The sequence below is a fragment of the Staurois parvus genome, unplaced genomic scaffold (genome assembly GCF_062004578.1).
Source record: "Staurois parvus isolate SC_StPar_1 unplaced genomic scaffold, SC_StPar_1.0 ptg000081l, whole genome shotgun sequence".
Classification (NCBI taxonomy): Eukaryota; Metazoa; Chordata; class Amphibia; order Anura; family Ranidae; genus Staurois; species Staurois parvus.
This window is the reverse complement of record NW_028317877.1, coordinates 15,834,170-15,851,020: the sequence shown is the minus strand read 5'-3', so window position 1 is coordinate 15,851,020 and position 16,851 is coordinate 15,834,170. Positions and strand designations below refer to the sequence as shown.

General features: G+C 43.1%; 1 protein-coding gene across 1 annotated transcript in view; it reads right to left on the bottom strand.

The window, feature by feature from the left end:
- Positions 1–16,851, bottom strand: part of PYGB (glycogen phosphorylase B) — a 143,345-nt gene that overhangs the window by 27,289 nt on the left and 99,205 nt on the right. The window contains exon 6 of the mRNA XM_089669808.1: positions 16,162–16,273. Within this exon, the coding sequence (XP_089525934.1) occupies positions 16,162–16,273 (112 nt within the window). The remainder of the gene's footprint in view (positions 1–16,161; positions 16,274–16,851) is intronic.

Here is a 16,851-nt window from a genome sequence, read left to right as displayed (position 1 = left end):
GTCATGTTTAGTGGGCTTTTGCAGCTTAAGCGGGAGTGATTAGGGGAGCAGTAAAAATGTGGCTCACCTGCAAACTTTTACTGCATGTTAAAGCAAGCCCCAAGACTTCAATAATAAAAGCTGTGCTATTTCCCAGAGCCAAAGAACTCTTTGCTTGAGACATTTGATGTAAGCTCTGCAGTATTAGAGTCATGTGTTTTACACAGCAGATCTAAAATCCTGTCCGTGTTATTAGAATGATATATCATGAGCTTTGCTACAGCATATGCATGGAACATTTCAACCTAAAGCAACAGTATGTGAGCTGGATCAATGCCAGCTGAGATCACAGCTCTGATCACTAGTTGAACTTTCACCCTGCTAAGGTAAACTGTTTTGCTGAGCTGAACACCAAAGATCAGATCAACAAGAGAAACAGCTCATTTTCTTAGTGACAATAAAGTTTCATACCAGAGACTCTGTGAAAGGGATTACTGAAATTTAACCAAATGATTTTGACTGTGCTGGAGGTGGGGATGGTTGCTGGGGGATGCTGTATTAGTCAGTCTGATGAATATACAAAGACAAAAGAAAGAAGAACCCATATTTTTTTTGTGAAATAAGTTAACCACTTGCCCCCCAGAGGATTTACCCCCCTTCCTGACCAGGCCATTTTTTGCGTTACGGCGCTGTGTTACTTTAATGTGTCCTTTTTTCCCCATGAATAGAGCTTTCGGTGGTATTTTATAGCCTGTGTGGTTTTTATTTTTTGCGCTATAAAAAAGACCGACAATTTCGAGAAAAAAAAAACTGTATTTTTGCCTTTTTGCTATTAAACGTGTCCAGTAAAAACATTTTAAAAAATCAAATTTCGTCATAAATTTAGGCCAAAATGTATTCTGCTACATGTCTTTGCTAGAAAAAAAATCTCAATAAAATGTAAATGAATTGCTTTATGTGAAAGTTATAGCGTCTACAATTGGCGGTATATATACTGGGATTCGTTTTTTTTAATTTTTACTAGTAGTGCAGCGATCAGTGACTTATAGCGGGACTGCGGCGGACAACTGACTTGGTATCACTGACATCCCCGTGACACTAATACAGGGATCAGTGCTAATAAAAAGTACTGACACTGTACTAATGGCACTGGGCAGAAAGGGGTTAACATGTGGGGCGATCAAAGGGTCAACTGTGTGTTTTACAGTAGGCTGTGTTAGTGCTTTCAGAGCCATACAAAGCAGGAACTGTATCATTTACATACAGTTCTCTCCCTCAGTCGGCAATGCTCTGTGATCACCGGGTGCCGACGAGTAATCACTGGCTGGTACCAAGTGATTGACAGCCGAGGCTGTAAATAGCGGCACGGGTAGGGCACGCGCCCCCCTACCCAGAAATGTGAAATCATGTATATATACACGTGATTTTGCGCACCCCTGCATCCCTGTAACAGTATATCTGCTATAGGGCGGCAGGAAAGCAGTTAAAACTGACAAAAGTATAACCCCAATTCCAAAATAGCACAAGAGTGGTTGACATGGTCAACCGACTGAAAAAGACAAAAGGGCATTGTGCAGGATTGTGACCCGGAATGACGAAGTGACTGCAGAGCTCAATCTCAGTCTTCAAGGAACTGAGATTGAGCTCTGCAATCACTTTTGCAGCAGTTGTTTTCTTATTTCGAGTCACAATCCTGCACAATGTCCTTTTGTCTCTTTCAGTCAGTTGACCACGTCGATGGCGCTTATGCCTATCAGATGACGTTTTGTATATGCCACTCTAACTTTTGATACTGTACCTTGCGACACAGAGGCACCAGCTAAGCGGGCACCAACAATTTGCCCTCTTTGAAGCTCAATAAGCTCTGACATGACTCTATTACTAGCAGCGCAAGCAGCGAATGACGAAAGTGAGGCTTCCCATCTGTTAGCTAGGTGTCTCATCACACAGCAGAAGTAAAAGAATGTTACATCACTTCCGATTATAACGTGAAATGTTGTCACTGTCACACCTGCAAATCAAATAGTGTTTCCATTTTTTTGCCTAACCCCTATAGCTTGCTCTTTAGAAAGACTATGGGAGTTGTAGTGTGCACAAAGTAGTGCACATGACTGCAACTAAAGTGCATTGCTTGTTCCAAATGAACAAAAGTGACGTGGAAAGGTGGGAGATTCAGGAGCTCACAGGGGATGTTACAAGGAGGCAGAAAGACACAGTGGGGTTAATTTACTAAAGGCAAATAGACTGTACACTTTGCAAAGTGCAGCTGCACTCTGAAACAGCAGTTGCTCCAGAGCCTAGTAAATGAGCAGAATCCGCTGACTTCCATCATCCAATCATTTGCAAGGGAAAATGCTTTTTTTTTTTTTTTTTTACATTTTCCTTGAAAATTATTGTGTATCCTTTGTAATGTGAATCTTTACCTCATTTACTAAGTTCTGGAGCAACTGTACTTGCAGAATGCAACTGCACTTTGCAAAGTGCACAGTCTATTTGTCTTTAATAAATCAACCGCAGTAAGAAATTATTTCCTAAAAAGTAGATTACAGGGCCAATAAGGTGGATTATTTTTGGAGAATAAGGATATCATATAGTGTCACTTTAACAATGGGTAGAGTGTTCTCTTCTTTCAAAGGTAACTTTTTCACCTGTGAACACAGAGTTGATGTGACTTCGTGCAAATCTGCCCTCCTGCATTAGTGGTCAGTGAGATTAAAAAGCAATCCACCATTGCTCACTGTTGAGGGAACCTCTAGCAACCTCAAAAAGAACGCTGGTTGAGAAACACCCAGTGTGCTGGGTCGGCATTTCGGCTGAGTTCTGGGAACACACAAACTAGCCACAGCTAATCAGACAGTTTGTATGCGGCCACAGCGCAAAGTGTTGCTGCGTCCAGAGGCGGTGTTCAGCTGCCTCTGAATATGTCCCTGGTGGTGTGCCTTTGTAATGTGTCTGAGAATGTAGATTAAATAGATGACACTTTTACAAGTGTTACAGACAGGGCCAGGACAAGGGGTGGGCAGGAGTGGTGGCTACCCTAGGAGCAGTTGTTCACTGTATGGATGGGGGCACCAGCAAGCTCATTCTGATGCAAGGCATTTTGACAAGCGGGTGACTGCAACCCCTAAGCTCACACAAAATAAAAAGGGGGGGGGGACACTGTCTGGCTTCTTTGCCCTGGACTCTGGGTGACCTTGTCCAGGCATCGTGCAAAGGGCATGTAAGCATTGGTAGTCTTTTCTGTTTTGTATTCAACCCTAAGGCTAGGTTCATCTGTGCGGGTGGTGCCGCTGCGGATCCACACAAAAATCCATGCAGCCGCACCACCCGCACAGAGAAATGCGGACCCGCATAACAATAGGCAGGTCCTTTTTAGCAAGACATCTGGGGTCTATTATATCTCCTCTGTGGTTGAGAACTTTGTATCAAACTTGGATCTGTTTGATCCAAAGTTTACCTAAACTGGTTAACAACAGACTGAAACCAGAAGTGATTAAATTCTCGTCACTTCCGCTTTCTGACATAGTACAGTGGGAGAAATTACATCCATTGTGTCTCAGGAACAGGGTGCCACTGAGGGGATCCCCATCCAATGGCTGTAAAAGTAATTCACTGGTTCTTTGACCACTCGGATTATATTTATTTTGTGTAGAGTTGTTGGCACTTAAAAATTATATCTCGGCCATCAAGGTAGTGAGCCAGTCAACAGTAAGGCTTGGTGCACATCTGTGCGGGTGGTGCCACTGTGGATCCGTATGAAAATCCGTGTAGCCACACCACCAGCACTGAGGAATGCGGAACCGGGGGTGGGTGCAGGGGTGGACCGACCATTTGGAAACTCGGGCACTGCCCGAGGGCCCAGGGTCAGTAGGGGGCCCCATGAGATGCCCCTGGTACCTTTTTCATCGGCTTTTTTGAGTTTGGGCAAGGACACAGGGGCCCCATTATCCCCTATTGCCCAGGGGCCCCATGAGTTGTCAGTCCGCCCCTGGGCGGGTGCCATTAGTTCCAATGGCACGCTGCCCACATTGGAAACTGCAACCGTACTGGGAACGGAGGTTCCCTTCTGGGCTGCGTTTTCAGAAGTGCAGGAACTTCTTCTCTGTGAGTCACAGGGCACGGGAGTCCATTCAAATGAATGGGCTCTCGTGTCCACGCAAAACACAACCCGCACGGCCGCATATATGTAAACTGGGGCTTAAAAAAAAAAAAAAAGAAAATAGAAAAAACTTACCTTAAATTAAATCAAACTAAATGTTTGCATCCCAGTTAATCTATAATTGCAAACATGTATATCTTAAAAAACACATAGGAATATCACGATTTAATGAGCTGCTTCCCATGAAACTCACACGACCTTTTCCCATGCACTAAATAATTAATTAACCTCATGGTATATTCCAAAGAATGGCAAGTGATGTCCTTGTCAAAGCTCACCCTTAAATAGCAGTGGTCTGGAACTGACATATTTGCCTTATATAGTCGCACAAGAATTATGGAGATAATCAGAAGAGCTGCTCACTGTTCTAATCCTTCCGATGTTCCCTGCCTCCTCTCCTAATAAAATGTGTTGACAGAAGTCTTTGTCTAAATGGCTACCGCAGAGGGAGCCGACCAAAATAGAAAGCTGCTGATAGGACCTCTCAGTCAGCCATATAGAATATATATTTTATATACACAATATCTCACAGAAGTGAGTACACACCTCACATTTTTGTAAATATTTTATTATTGAAAAAATGACAGTTTGCTACAATGTAAAGTAGTGAGTGTACAGCTTGTATAACAGTGTAAATTTGCTGTCCCCTCAAAATAACTCCTTTTGTTGCCAGCGGTTTAGACATTAATGGCTGTGTTGAGCTTTTTGAGGGGACAGCAAATTTACACTGTTATACAAGCTGCACACTCACTACTTTACATTGTAGCAAACTGTCATTTCTTCAGTGTTGTCACATGAAAAGATATAATAAAATGTTTACAAAAATGTGAGGGGTGTACGCACTTCTGTGAGATACTGAGTGTGTGTGTATATATATATATATATATATATATATATATATATATATATATATATATATATACAGTTGTGTCCAAAATTATTCAACCCCCACTGAAATTGAGTGTTTTGGCCAGTTTGACATTGCTTTTGATCATTCAGTCATCTTGCTTACATTTACATTAAAGAGGCACTTGTAGGTCAGACAAATATAACATAACAGTTATAATGAAATAACCACAAATGTCTTTTCTGTGCTCACAGCATTATCAGTTTTATTCAACCCCCAAGTGACATTCAATCTTAGTACTTAGTACAGCATCCTTTTACAGTTATAACAGCTTTTAAACGTGAAGCATAGCTTGACACAAGTGTCTTGCAGCGATCTACGGGTATCTTCGCCCATTCTTCATGGGCAAAGGCCTCCAGTTCAGTCACATTCTTAGGCTTGCGCACTGCAACTGCTTTCTTTAAGTCCCACCAGAGGTTCTCAATCGGATTTAAGTCTGGTGACTGCGATGGCCACTCCAAAATGTTCCAGCCTTTCCTCTGCAACCATGCTCTAGTGGACTTGGAGGTATGCTTGGGATCATTGTCCTGTTGAAAGGTCCAACGTCTCCCAAGCCTCAGGTGTGTGACGGACTGCATCACGTTTCCATCCAATATCTCCTGGTACTGAAGAGAATTCATGGTACCTTGCACACGCTGAAGCTTCCCTGTACCTGCAGAAGCAAAACAGCCCCAAAGCATGATTGACCCTCCACCATGCTTCACAGTAGGCAAGGTGTTCTTTTCATCATAGGCCTTGTTCTTCCTCCTCCAAACATAGCGTTGATCCATGGGCCCAAACAGTTCTAATTTTGTTTCATCAGTCCACAGAACACTATCCCACAACTTTTGTGGTTTGTCCACATGGCTTTTGGCATACTGCAGTCGACTCTTCTTATTCTTTGGAGACAGCAAGGGGGTACGCCTGGGAGTTCTGGCACGGAGGCCTTCATTACGCAGTGTGCGTCTTATTGTCTGGGCTGAAACTTCTGTACCCACATCTGACAAATCTTTTCTCAGTTCCTCAGCAGTCACACGGGGACTTCTCTCCACTCTACGCTTCAGGTAGCGCACAGCAGTTGAAGTCAGCATCTTCTTTCTGCCACGACCAGGTAGCGTTTCAACAGTGCCCTTTGCCTTGAATTTGCGAATGATGCTTCCTAAGGTGTCTCTTGGTATGTTTAACATCTTTGCAATCTTCTTATAGCCATTGCCCTTCCTGTGAAGAGAAATCACCTCTTCTCTTGTCTTCCTGGACCATTCTCTTGCCTTCACCATGTTTGTAACCACACCAGTAAATGTCTAGAAGGAGCTGAGTATCACAGTCATTTTAAAGCTGCCTAATTGGTGCTTATTATGCTTGATTGCTGCTCGGTGACATCCACAGGTGTTTTCAATACCTGATGGAAAGCACCTGTATGAACCTCTGTTCTTCAGAGTGGTAGTCTTTAAGGGGTTGAATAATTGTGGCAATGAAGAAACCACATAAGAACCATTTACTACTGTATTACATAAACAATTGATGTCATTTTAGTTGCATTTGGGTAGTTACAACGTCCTTGTAGGATTTGATTCTGAATACAATTCCAAATGTACACTATAGTCCCTAAACCCCTTTACAGCATTGGGGGTTGAATAATTTTGGACACAACTGTATATATACACACACACACATATACATATATACACACACACACACACAGTAGTGTTCAAAATAATGGCAGTCAGACATCACTAACCTGATCAATCACTGTTTTTGGTAGAAATGATATTTCTACATGGCAAATAATTTACTAGTAGGTGTAGTAGAGTAATAGAAATCCAACAGACCCAACAGTCATGACATGCATGCTGCTGATTCTGTGTAATTGAATCACTAATTGAAAGGGGCATGTTCAAAATAATAGCAGTGTGGAGTTCTATTAGTGAGGTCATTCATTCTTTGAAAAACAGGCAGCAATTATTGCCCTTATTTAAGGAAGGAAGGCAGCAAATGTTGTACATGCTGGTTACAGTGCATTTCTCTCTGAAATTCTGAGGAAAATGGGTCGTTCCAGACATTGTTCAGAACAGCGTACCTTGATTAAAAAGTTGATTGGAGAGGGGAAAACATATAAAGAAGTGCAGAAAATGATAGGCTGCTCAGCTAAAATGATCGCAAATGCTTTAAAATGGCAACCAAAACCTGAAAGACGTGGAAGAAAACGAAAAACTACCATTCGAATGGATAGAAGAATAGCCAGAATGGCAAGGACTCAGCCAACAATCAGCTCCAGGAAGATCAAAGAAGGTCTAAAGTTACCTGTGAGTACTGTTACAATTAGAAGACGCCTATGTGAAGCCAAGCTATCTGCAAGAAGCCCCCGCAAAGTCCCACTGTTGAAAAAAAGACATGTGCTGAAGAGGTTACAATTTGCCAAAGAGCACATTGACTGGCCTAAAGAGAAATGGCGCAACATTTTGTGGACTGATGAAAGTAAGATTGTTCTTTTTGGGTCTAGTGGCCGGAGACAGTTTGTCAGACGACCCCCAAACACTGAATTCAAGCCACAGTACACTGTGAAGACAGTGAAGCATGGTTGTGCAAGCATCATGATATGGGGATGTTTCTCATACTACGGTGTTGGGCCTATTTATCGCATATCAGGGATCATGGATCAGTTTGAATACATCAGAATACTTGAAGAGGTCATGCTGCCTTATGCTGAAGAGGAAATGCCCTTGAAATGGGTGTTCCAACAAGACAACGACCCCAAACACACCAGTAAACGTGCAATATCTTGGTTCCAGACCAAGATTGACGTTATGGAGTGGCCAGCCCAATCCCCGTATCTTAATCCAATAGAAAACTTGTGGGGTGACATCAAAAATGCAGTTTCTGAGGCAAAACCAAGAAATAGAGAAGAACTGTGGAATGTAGTCCAATCATCCTGGGCTGGAATACCTGTTCACAATTGCCAGAAGTTGGTTGACTCCATGCAACACAGATGTACAGCAGTTCTCAGAAACAGTGCTTATACAACTAAATATTAATTAAGTGATTCAAAGGAAAGCAAAATCTTCAAACATTTTTCAGTTTATATAGTGAATGTTTGAGTTTGTAAAGAAGAATACAAACACTGTTATTTTTTTGAACAGTCTAATATTCACTTTTCTTCAATTTGTTTAGAGGAACAACACAAATTTGATATATTTTTCTTCATGTTTTGATTTGGAATAGAATGTGTAGTGTTCCCAATGCATTTGTGTGTATGGAAATAAAAGCTTTTGGAAGGATTTTGAGCTTTATTCACTTTTTTCAACACACTGCTATTATTTTGAGCACAACTGTATGTGTGTATATATATATATATATATATATATATATATATATATAAATAAAACACCACACACACACTTTATAATTTGTTTTATCTTTCCAAAGATCAGGTGCTTCTCATGACCATCCTTAATCTACCTCCCATGCAGACATACTACCTGGTTTTTCCAGACAGTGAAGTTGATTTACTAAAACTGGAGAGTGCAAAATCTGGTGCAGCTGTGCATGGTAGCCAATCAGCTTCTAACTTCAGCTTGTTCAATGAAACTGACAAAAAAACTGGAGAGCTGCAACCGTTTCAGCACTCTCCAGTTTTAGTAAATCAACCCCAGTGTTTATAGGCACTGAGCTCCTCTCCATTGCCCATACTCCTTACTAATGGCATGCACTGGGTGTTTTAGAAAGTAATAGCAGTAGCTGGTTTTGGCCCGATGCAGTTATTACACTTCAATGCAGTGCCAACCATACAAGTTGGAGTACAGCCACCAGGGTACTTGAATCACTGCCTGTAAACAAGCCAGGCAGTATGTCTGCAGGGCAGGGAGGATCTTGTTAGCAGTGAAAAGAAAAATCTTGCAAGGAAAGAATTAATGGGAAACAGGAAAAAAAATCAAGTATTTGTAGGTAACAATTTAAATAGAGGGAACCTGTATGATTAGTTTAGTTAAGCATTATCTACCAAAATAGTTTAAGTATATTTTGTAGCCAAAGCTTTATTTTTGTTTTAGATATAGGCAGCATGGTGGCTTAGCACTTCTGCCTTGCAGCACCAGGGTCCTTGGTCTGAATCCCAATCAGGACACTACTTGCATTACGTTTGCATGGTTTTCCTATGCTTTTCGTGAGTTTACTCCTGGTACCCCAGTTTCCTTCCAGACTCCATGTTGGTAGGGTAACTGACTCCTGTTGATGGCGGTCCATACAGTCATTTTATTTATTTTTATTCAACCAGCGGGTTGAATTAAAAAAAAAAAAAAGGATCTGATTTCCCAATCCACACAGTCAATGTGGATGGGGGAATCCTCCTGCTGTGATATTGTGTTTTGATGGGGACCCTCCCCGCCATCAGAATGCAATGACCAGCGCTGCTAGCTAGATCGACTTCTGTACAACCAGGGTGCCAATACATGGATCAAAATTTGTCTGGTCCCCGCTGAACAGGCAAATTTTGATCCATGTATGGCTGGCTTAAGTTGTCCTTAGTATTTATATGTATACATACAAGGTAGGGACCTTAGATTGTAAGATCCTTGACGGCGGAAAATTACATGAATGTACAATATATGAGCAGCACAGTGGCTAAATGATTACCACTTCCGCCTAACAGTACTAGGGTCATTGGTACGAATCCCAGCCACGGAACCACCTGCCTGTAGTTTGCATGTTCTCTCTGTGCCTGCGTGGGTTTCCTCCAGGTACTCCGGTTTCCTCCCACACTCCAAACACATGCTGGTAGGTGAATTGGCTCCTGTCTAAATTGGCCCCAGTATGTATATGTATGAATGTAAGTTTAGGGACCTTAGATTGTACGCCCCTTGAGGGTTAGGGACTGATGTAAATGTACAATATATATGTAAAGCGCTGCGAAAATTGATGGCGCTATACAAGTACCTGAAATAAATAAAAAATAAATATATGTAAAGTGCTGTGTAAACTGGTGGTGATATATAAATACCCGTATTAAATACAATGAAGTAGGAAATGGTTATGACATCTGTCTGAGTTTTATTCCTGTGTCCCCACTGTACTCCGTACGACTCTTTTAAAACTTAAGCACAATTGGTTGATATGGGCTCCAGCACTGTCTATTGTATTCAAACACAATTAAACTGGCTGTGGAATATTTGTGCTGAGTGTACAATCTGTTATTATGTGCAAATGATTTACTTGGGAAAGCAGAGAAAACTGACATCACTTTCCAGGATCCTTTCCAGTATAAATGTCAACTGCGCCTTAAACAATTAGAAAGTGCCACCAGAGAGCACGTTCTGGATGTCAGCTATCAATGGCACTATTATGACTACTGTTATTTTTGGACTTACCCAGGAAAAACAGTCCTCAGCTTAAAAAAATGCTATAGAAGCCTGTGTAAAGCATGTGCAATTAAAATGCTTGCATTTTGGCTGATAAGCCCGCTGCAGTTTTCAGGATCTGAAGAAGAGAGAATGTTGGGCCCTTTAGCCAGCAAGCGCAGTTTCATTAATATACAGTGAGGAACAGAAGTATTTGAATACCCTGCGATTTTGCAAGTTCTCCCACTTAGAGTGGGAATGCACCTACAATATGAATTTCAGACCCCTCCAGAATGTAAAAAAAAAAATTCAGGAAATCACATTATATGATTTTTAAAGAATGTATTTGTCTTGCACTGCTGAACATAAGTATTTGAACACCTAAGAAACAGCAAAAATTCTGGCTCTCAAAGACCTGTTACTGTGCCTTTAAAATGTCCACCTCTACTCCACTCATTAATCTAACTTAGTAGCACCTGTTTGAGCTCTTTAAAGACACCTGTCCACCCCACAGTCAGTCAGACGCCAACTACTACCATGGGCAAGACTAAAGAGCTGTCAAAAGACACCAGAGACAAAATTGTGGACCTCCACAAGGCTGGAAAGGGCTACGGGGCAATTGCCAAGCAGCTTGGTGAAAATAGATCAACTGTTGGAGCAATTGTTAGAAAATGGAAGAGGCTAAAGACTGTCAGTCTCCCTCGGACTGGGGCTCCATGCAAGATCTCACCTCGTGGGGTATCACTGATGAGAAGAAAGGTGAGGAATCAGCCCAGAACTACAAGGGAGGAGCTGGTCAATGACATGAAGAGAGCTGGGACCACAGTTTCAAAGGTCACTGTCGGTAGAACACTACGCCGTCATGATTTCAAATCATGCATTGCACGGAAGGTTCCCCTGCTCAAGTCATCACATGTCCAGGCCCGTCTGAAGTTTGCCAATGACCATCTGGATGATCCAGAGGAGGCATGGGAGAAAGTCATGTGGTCAGATGAGACCAAAGTAGAACTTTTTGGTCTAAACTTCACTCGTCGTGTTTGGAGGAAAAAGAAAGATGAGTTGCATCCCAAGAACACCATCCCTACTGTGAAGCATGGGGGTGGTAACATCATGCTTTGGGGGTGCTTTTCTGCGAAGGGGACAGGACGACTGCACTGTATTAAGGAGAGGATGAATGGGGCCATTTATTGCGAGATTTTGAGCAACAACCTCCTTCCATCAGTCAGAGCATTGAAGATGGGTCGTGGCTGGGTCTTCCAACATGACAACGACCCGAAGCACACAGCCAGGATAACCAAGGAGTGGCTCCGTAAGAAGCATATCAAGGTTCTGGAGTGGCCTAGCCAGTCTCCAGACCTAAATCCAATAGAATATCTTTGGAGGGAGCTGAAACTCTATGTTGCTCAGCGACAGCCCCGAAACCTGACAGATCTAGAGGAGATCTGTGTGGAGGAGTGGGCCAAAATCCCTGTTGCAGTGTGTGCAAACCTGGTCAAGAACTACAGGAAAAGTTTGACCTCTGTAATTGCAAACAAAGGCTTTTGTACCAAATATTAACACTGATTTTCTCAGGTGTTCAAATACTTATGTTCAGCAGTGCAAGACAAAAAAATTCTTTAAAAATCATACAATGTGATTTCCTGAATTTTTTTTTTAATTCTGTCTCAGAATGGGAATGCACCTAAAATGTACTTTGATCACTGAATGGATTTAATGGCTAGGGGTACTGGAGTGTGTTGGAGGGTCTATTGATGCTGGCTGCTAGGGGATTTATCAATGGGGGGGGGGGGGATCTATTGTTGCAAGGGGTCTGTTGTTGCTGATGATCTATTGCTGCTTGTGGTGAATCTATTGTTGCTGGAGGGGATCTTATATTGCTGGGAGAGATCTACTGTTGAGAAAGGGGTCTACTGATGCTGGCTGCCAGGAGATATATTGTTTCTTGCTCTAATCTCATGGGGGCAATCGCTTATTTCTTGGGGGTTATCTATTGTTGCTGGCTGCATGGGATCTATTCTACTACTTTTTTGTTATCATTAACACATTCCATACAAGTTATTTAGCACCACAAAATGATAGTTGGTTCTGTATTCTCTAAAAAGGCCTAGGACCAAAGACTATATAAGGCCTAGGCCAAGGGGCAGTGCTCAAAGGTGGGTATGGGGTGGAGACAAGGGGGTGACTCAGAAAAGGGAGAATACCTGCACCTATTCTCTGAGGAAAAAAAAAAAAGGCCTGGCCATGTCACATAGGTAATCTGATACTGACAACTTATCAGCTATAGGGCCTGTTAAGCTGGCCATAGATGGATCACTGAACAGCTCCGCCTCCTCGCTGGTGATTGCCCGCTGGAACTGTAGCTCACGAGAGGCATACAGGCCGTCAATCACCGGCGAGGAGGTGGAGCTTGGAGAGGAGGAGCCGAGCAGCAGCACGAAGATCAGAGAAGATCGAGTGAGGGAGCTGCCGGAGCGAGTGAAGAGGAGAGCGGCCGGAGAAGGAAGACAGCTGACCGGTAAGTGTCTGTACCGTGCAGATGGTGCTGCTGCAGCTAGGTATGCTGGCTGTAGATGGGAGAGGGAGGGAGCGAACCCAGGCTGGAGCAGGGGTCAGCAAAGTAAGTATCATTTGTGTCAGTGGGAGGAATAGTGCCCCATCATTAGTGTCACTAATACCAATGATGGGGCACTATTCCTCCCACTGACACCAATGATGGGGCACTATTCCTCCCCCCACTGACACCAACGATGGGGCACTATTCCTCCCCCCACTGACATCGACGATGGGGCACTAATCCTCCTCCCACTGACACCAACAATGGGGCACTATTCCTCCCCCCACTGACACCAACGATGGGGCACTATTCCTCCCCCCACTGACACCAACGATGGGGCACTATTCCTCCCCCCACTGACACCAACGGTTGGGCACTATTCCTCCCCCACTGACACCAACGATGGGGCACTATTCCCTCCCCCCACTGACACCAATGATGGGACACTATTCCCCCCCCCCCCCACTGACAGCAATGGTGGGGCACTATTCCCCCCCCCCCCACATTGACATCAATGATGGGGCACTAATCCCCCCCCCCCACTGACACCAATGATGGGGCACTATTCCTCCCACTGACACCAACGATGTGGCACTTTTCCTCCCACTGATACCAATGATGGGGCACGATTCCTCCCACTGACACCAACGATATGGCACTATTCCTCCCACTGATACCAATGATGGGACACTATTCCTCCCACTGACATCAGTGATGTGACACTACTCCTCCCACTGACACCAATGATGTGGCACTACTCCTCCCACTGACACCAAGGATGTGGCACTATTCCTCCCACTGACTCCAATGATGTGGCACTACTCCTCCCACTGACTCCAATGATGTGGCACTACTCCTCCCACTGCAAAATTACAGTTCTGAAGTAGCATCGAAAATAATTTTATGGTTGGGGGTCACCACAACATGAGGAACTGTATTAAAGGGTCGCAGCATTAGGAAGGTTGAGAACTACTGATCTATGGGAACGCTGATTGTACTGCAGTCGATTCATTGGTCAACTTCAGTACAACCAGCCTGTTATTTTTTTGTGCAATCACTACTGGAAGCTATAGCTGCCAGCAGTGATCACTGTGTTCAGCTAGCAGGGAGGGCTCCCTACCTGCGGAATATAATCGTGCTACAGCCCACATCAAGGTTGACATTGAAAGGGGAATCAAGCAATTTTCTTTCTTTACACCCATGGTGGAAGGAAATAAAATTTCATAATCTATGGGCTGCTTTAGACTCTTCTTAGTCACTAACCTGTTTTCTCCCTTGTTGCCCTCGGTTAGCAAGGGAGATTCGGCAGCATGCCAGGTCAGCGAGGGACCATGTTGAAGGGGCTTGTAGGGCTTCTGATCATTATAATATTTTGTATATACTTGTCATCTATTTCTGCAATCCAATATATGTTACGATCTCTGGGGAAGAACCAAGGTTGCCACGAACTGGCTTAAATGTTGCATTCCCATTATTATATACTGTATATATTACATCATGAATGAAAGCATTTTGACCCTTCCATTTACCTGTATGCCAAACAGGTATGTGAAAGCGTCTCCTACTGCAGATGTGTCATCAGCAGCAAAAAGACTCATGTGACAGGCCCCTTTAAAACAAACTTACATAACAAATTCCACAGAAATTAATTTTGTCAATTTACATGGGAAACATGAACCTTCAGCAAAAAAAAAATAATACAGGAGTCATAACTACATATATGTAGTAATATGTACAATGTGGAGGCTTCAAATAATTAAGAACACTAGGACATACAGAACAGTATATTATAAGCAGAATTTACTAGTATCCCCCATCCCAGTCCTCTAGGAAGGTACTGCGAATCAGGGCAGCTGTTTACACCCTTACCCCCCTCCCCATCATGGACAAGATGCAATCCACTTAGACAACACTATGGAGCTTTAAGAGATTCTGCCTAAACTCACTGGTCTACACCCCTGTGCAGCCTCTACACTATAGAAATCCCACATAAAAAAAGGTCCAGTCACAGCACAAGCCCCCCGACCCCACCTCCCCACCCGACACAAGGGGAAGGTCACATGCTCTCCCAAACCTTTAAATCCTGCTCCCTTAGGGCTATTAGGGCAATTTTCAGTTCAGCTGCATACAGAAAAAGTCCATCTTTCTCTAAGGATAAACCAATAGGACTGTATAGAAAGAGCATCATAGAACCCCAGAGCTGTAATGAGGAATTTTTCCCAACCAACCATAAGGATTCTGCAACCGATCATGAAAAATTTTCAGATGTTCCATATAAGTTAGCCCTTACATTAATCAAAACATATTAAAAGCAGGTTGTGACGGGAGTGACTTTTGGGGGTGGGGGGACCTCTGTATCATCTTCCCAAATTCCCATTATGTTTAAGGCACCCTGTGCCTGTTAAAGGGTACAGGGTGTGTAAATGTGAATGTCCCAGTCTTGTGTATAGTGTGTGTTCCTTTCTTCTCGGCCACATGGCTGTCCATTGTTTGTTTGCCATGTGCTACCCCCCATTGTGCTGTGTATTCCTGTCCAGCCAACTATTATGGGATGCATGTGTCCCTGTATTGTCCCTGCCATGTGGTTGCCTATTGTTCTATGCCATGTGCTTCATCCCATTGTTCTGTGTCTTGGTTGGATGGGGCGGGCTGATGATGTATTTCCTGTTCCTGGTTGTGTTTCCCTGCCCTCTGTATATATCCTGTGTTTTGTGTTAAAATAAATGAAGTTGGCTTCCTGTATTAAGAAGAGCTGGGTGCTGTCTTTTTTCTGAGGGATTTCAGGGTGTGGTCCGTGGATGGTGTTTGGACAGGGGAAGCTGCGGTATAACGGAATATACCCAAGTGCGGTCGAGTACCGGTTCCGTTACACAGATTGTGAAGGGGCTCTCTTCAAACCTGTCCCTGCTCTTCAGATCCCAAACCCTTCACCCTCTTAGACCTTCTACAGAGCACTACATGCTTGACTAGGAGTCAGGAGTGTAAAATTGTTTTCTTTAAGCAGGGTGACATCAAGGCATTGGACTGTTGACTAGCACATCAAACCTCAATTTGAATTTTTTTTGTACTTTGCCCCACCATTTGTTATTCCCACCTCCACCGACCTGGTCTTCCCAGCCTTATTGTGTGCCGAAACCCCCTGAATAAACACCCAGCATGTTGAGTTGTATGTGCTTATCCTCTGTATACTCTCTCTGCAATACTAGGTCATTACATAGGTGACAAAAGCACAGACAATATATTAAAGTCTTACACTCTTGCAGGTTGAACTCATTTGGTGCCTTTGCTGACCAAAGCCTCATGGTGTTCACAGTGTTGTTTTTATAGCCAGGAACTGGAGTGTCATAAGGCATCGCAAGCACTACCTGCAGAGGAACAAAAGACCATCCCACTCATCAGATACACTCAGATTACTACAATGTAAATCTAAACATTCATACAAACAGAAAATAGCGCACCTTTTTGATATTATAGGTGGCAAAGATTACAGGAAGTTCTGTCTACCTTTTAATATTAATAAACATTTTCAAGAATCATCTGTTTCAGTTGTGAAAATATAATGAAAGGAAATTTTTTTAGTTTATATTAGAATACCCGTCTGTACCCGTTTTTCACCAAATAATTTCCCTCTCCATTTGTCTTGTTTACCAATATCACCAAAAGTGAAAGTGAAAGAAAATCCCAAATTCTAGGTCATCTCCAGAACAGTAGTACAGAGGAAATCTTCTAATGAGAACAAGGGATTTCTGGTGACAAGGGATTTCGTCACTTTGGATGGGTTTCTTCTTTCTACCTGTTTTGGCTATGGAACAGGGAGTGAAGGGGAATCTCCCCGATGGGGCACAAATGGCAAGGCAGAAAATCTGACAGGGGTATAGAACGCTCCCTTCCCCTATCCACAATGAAAAAAAAAAAGTTTAGTTTCACAGTGGGATTGCACTGG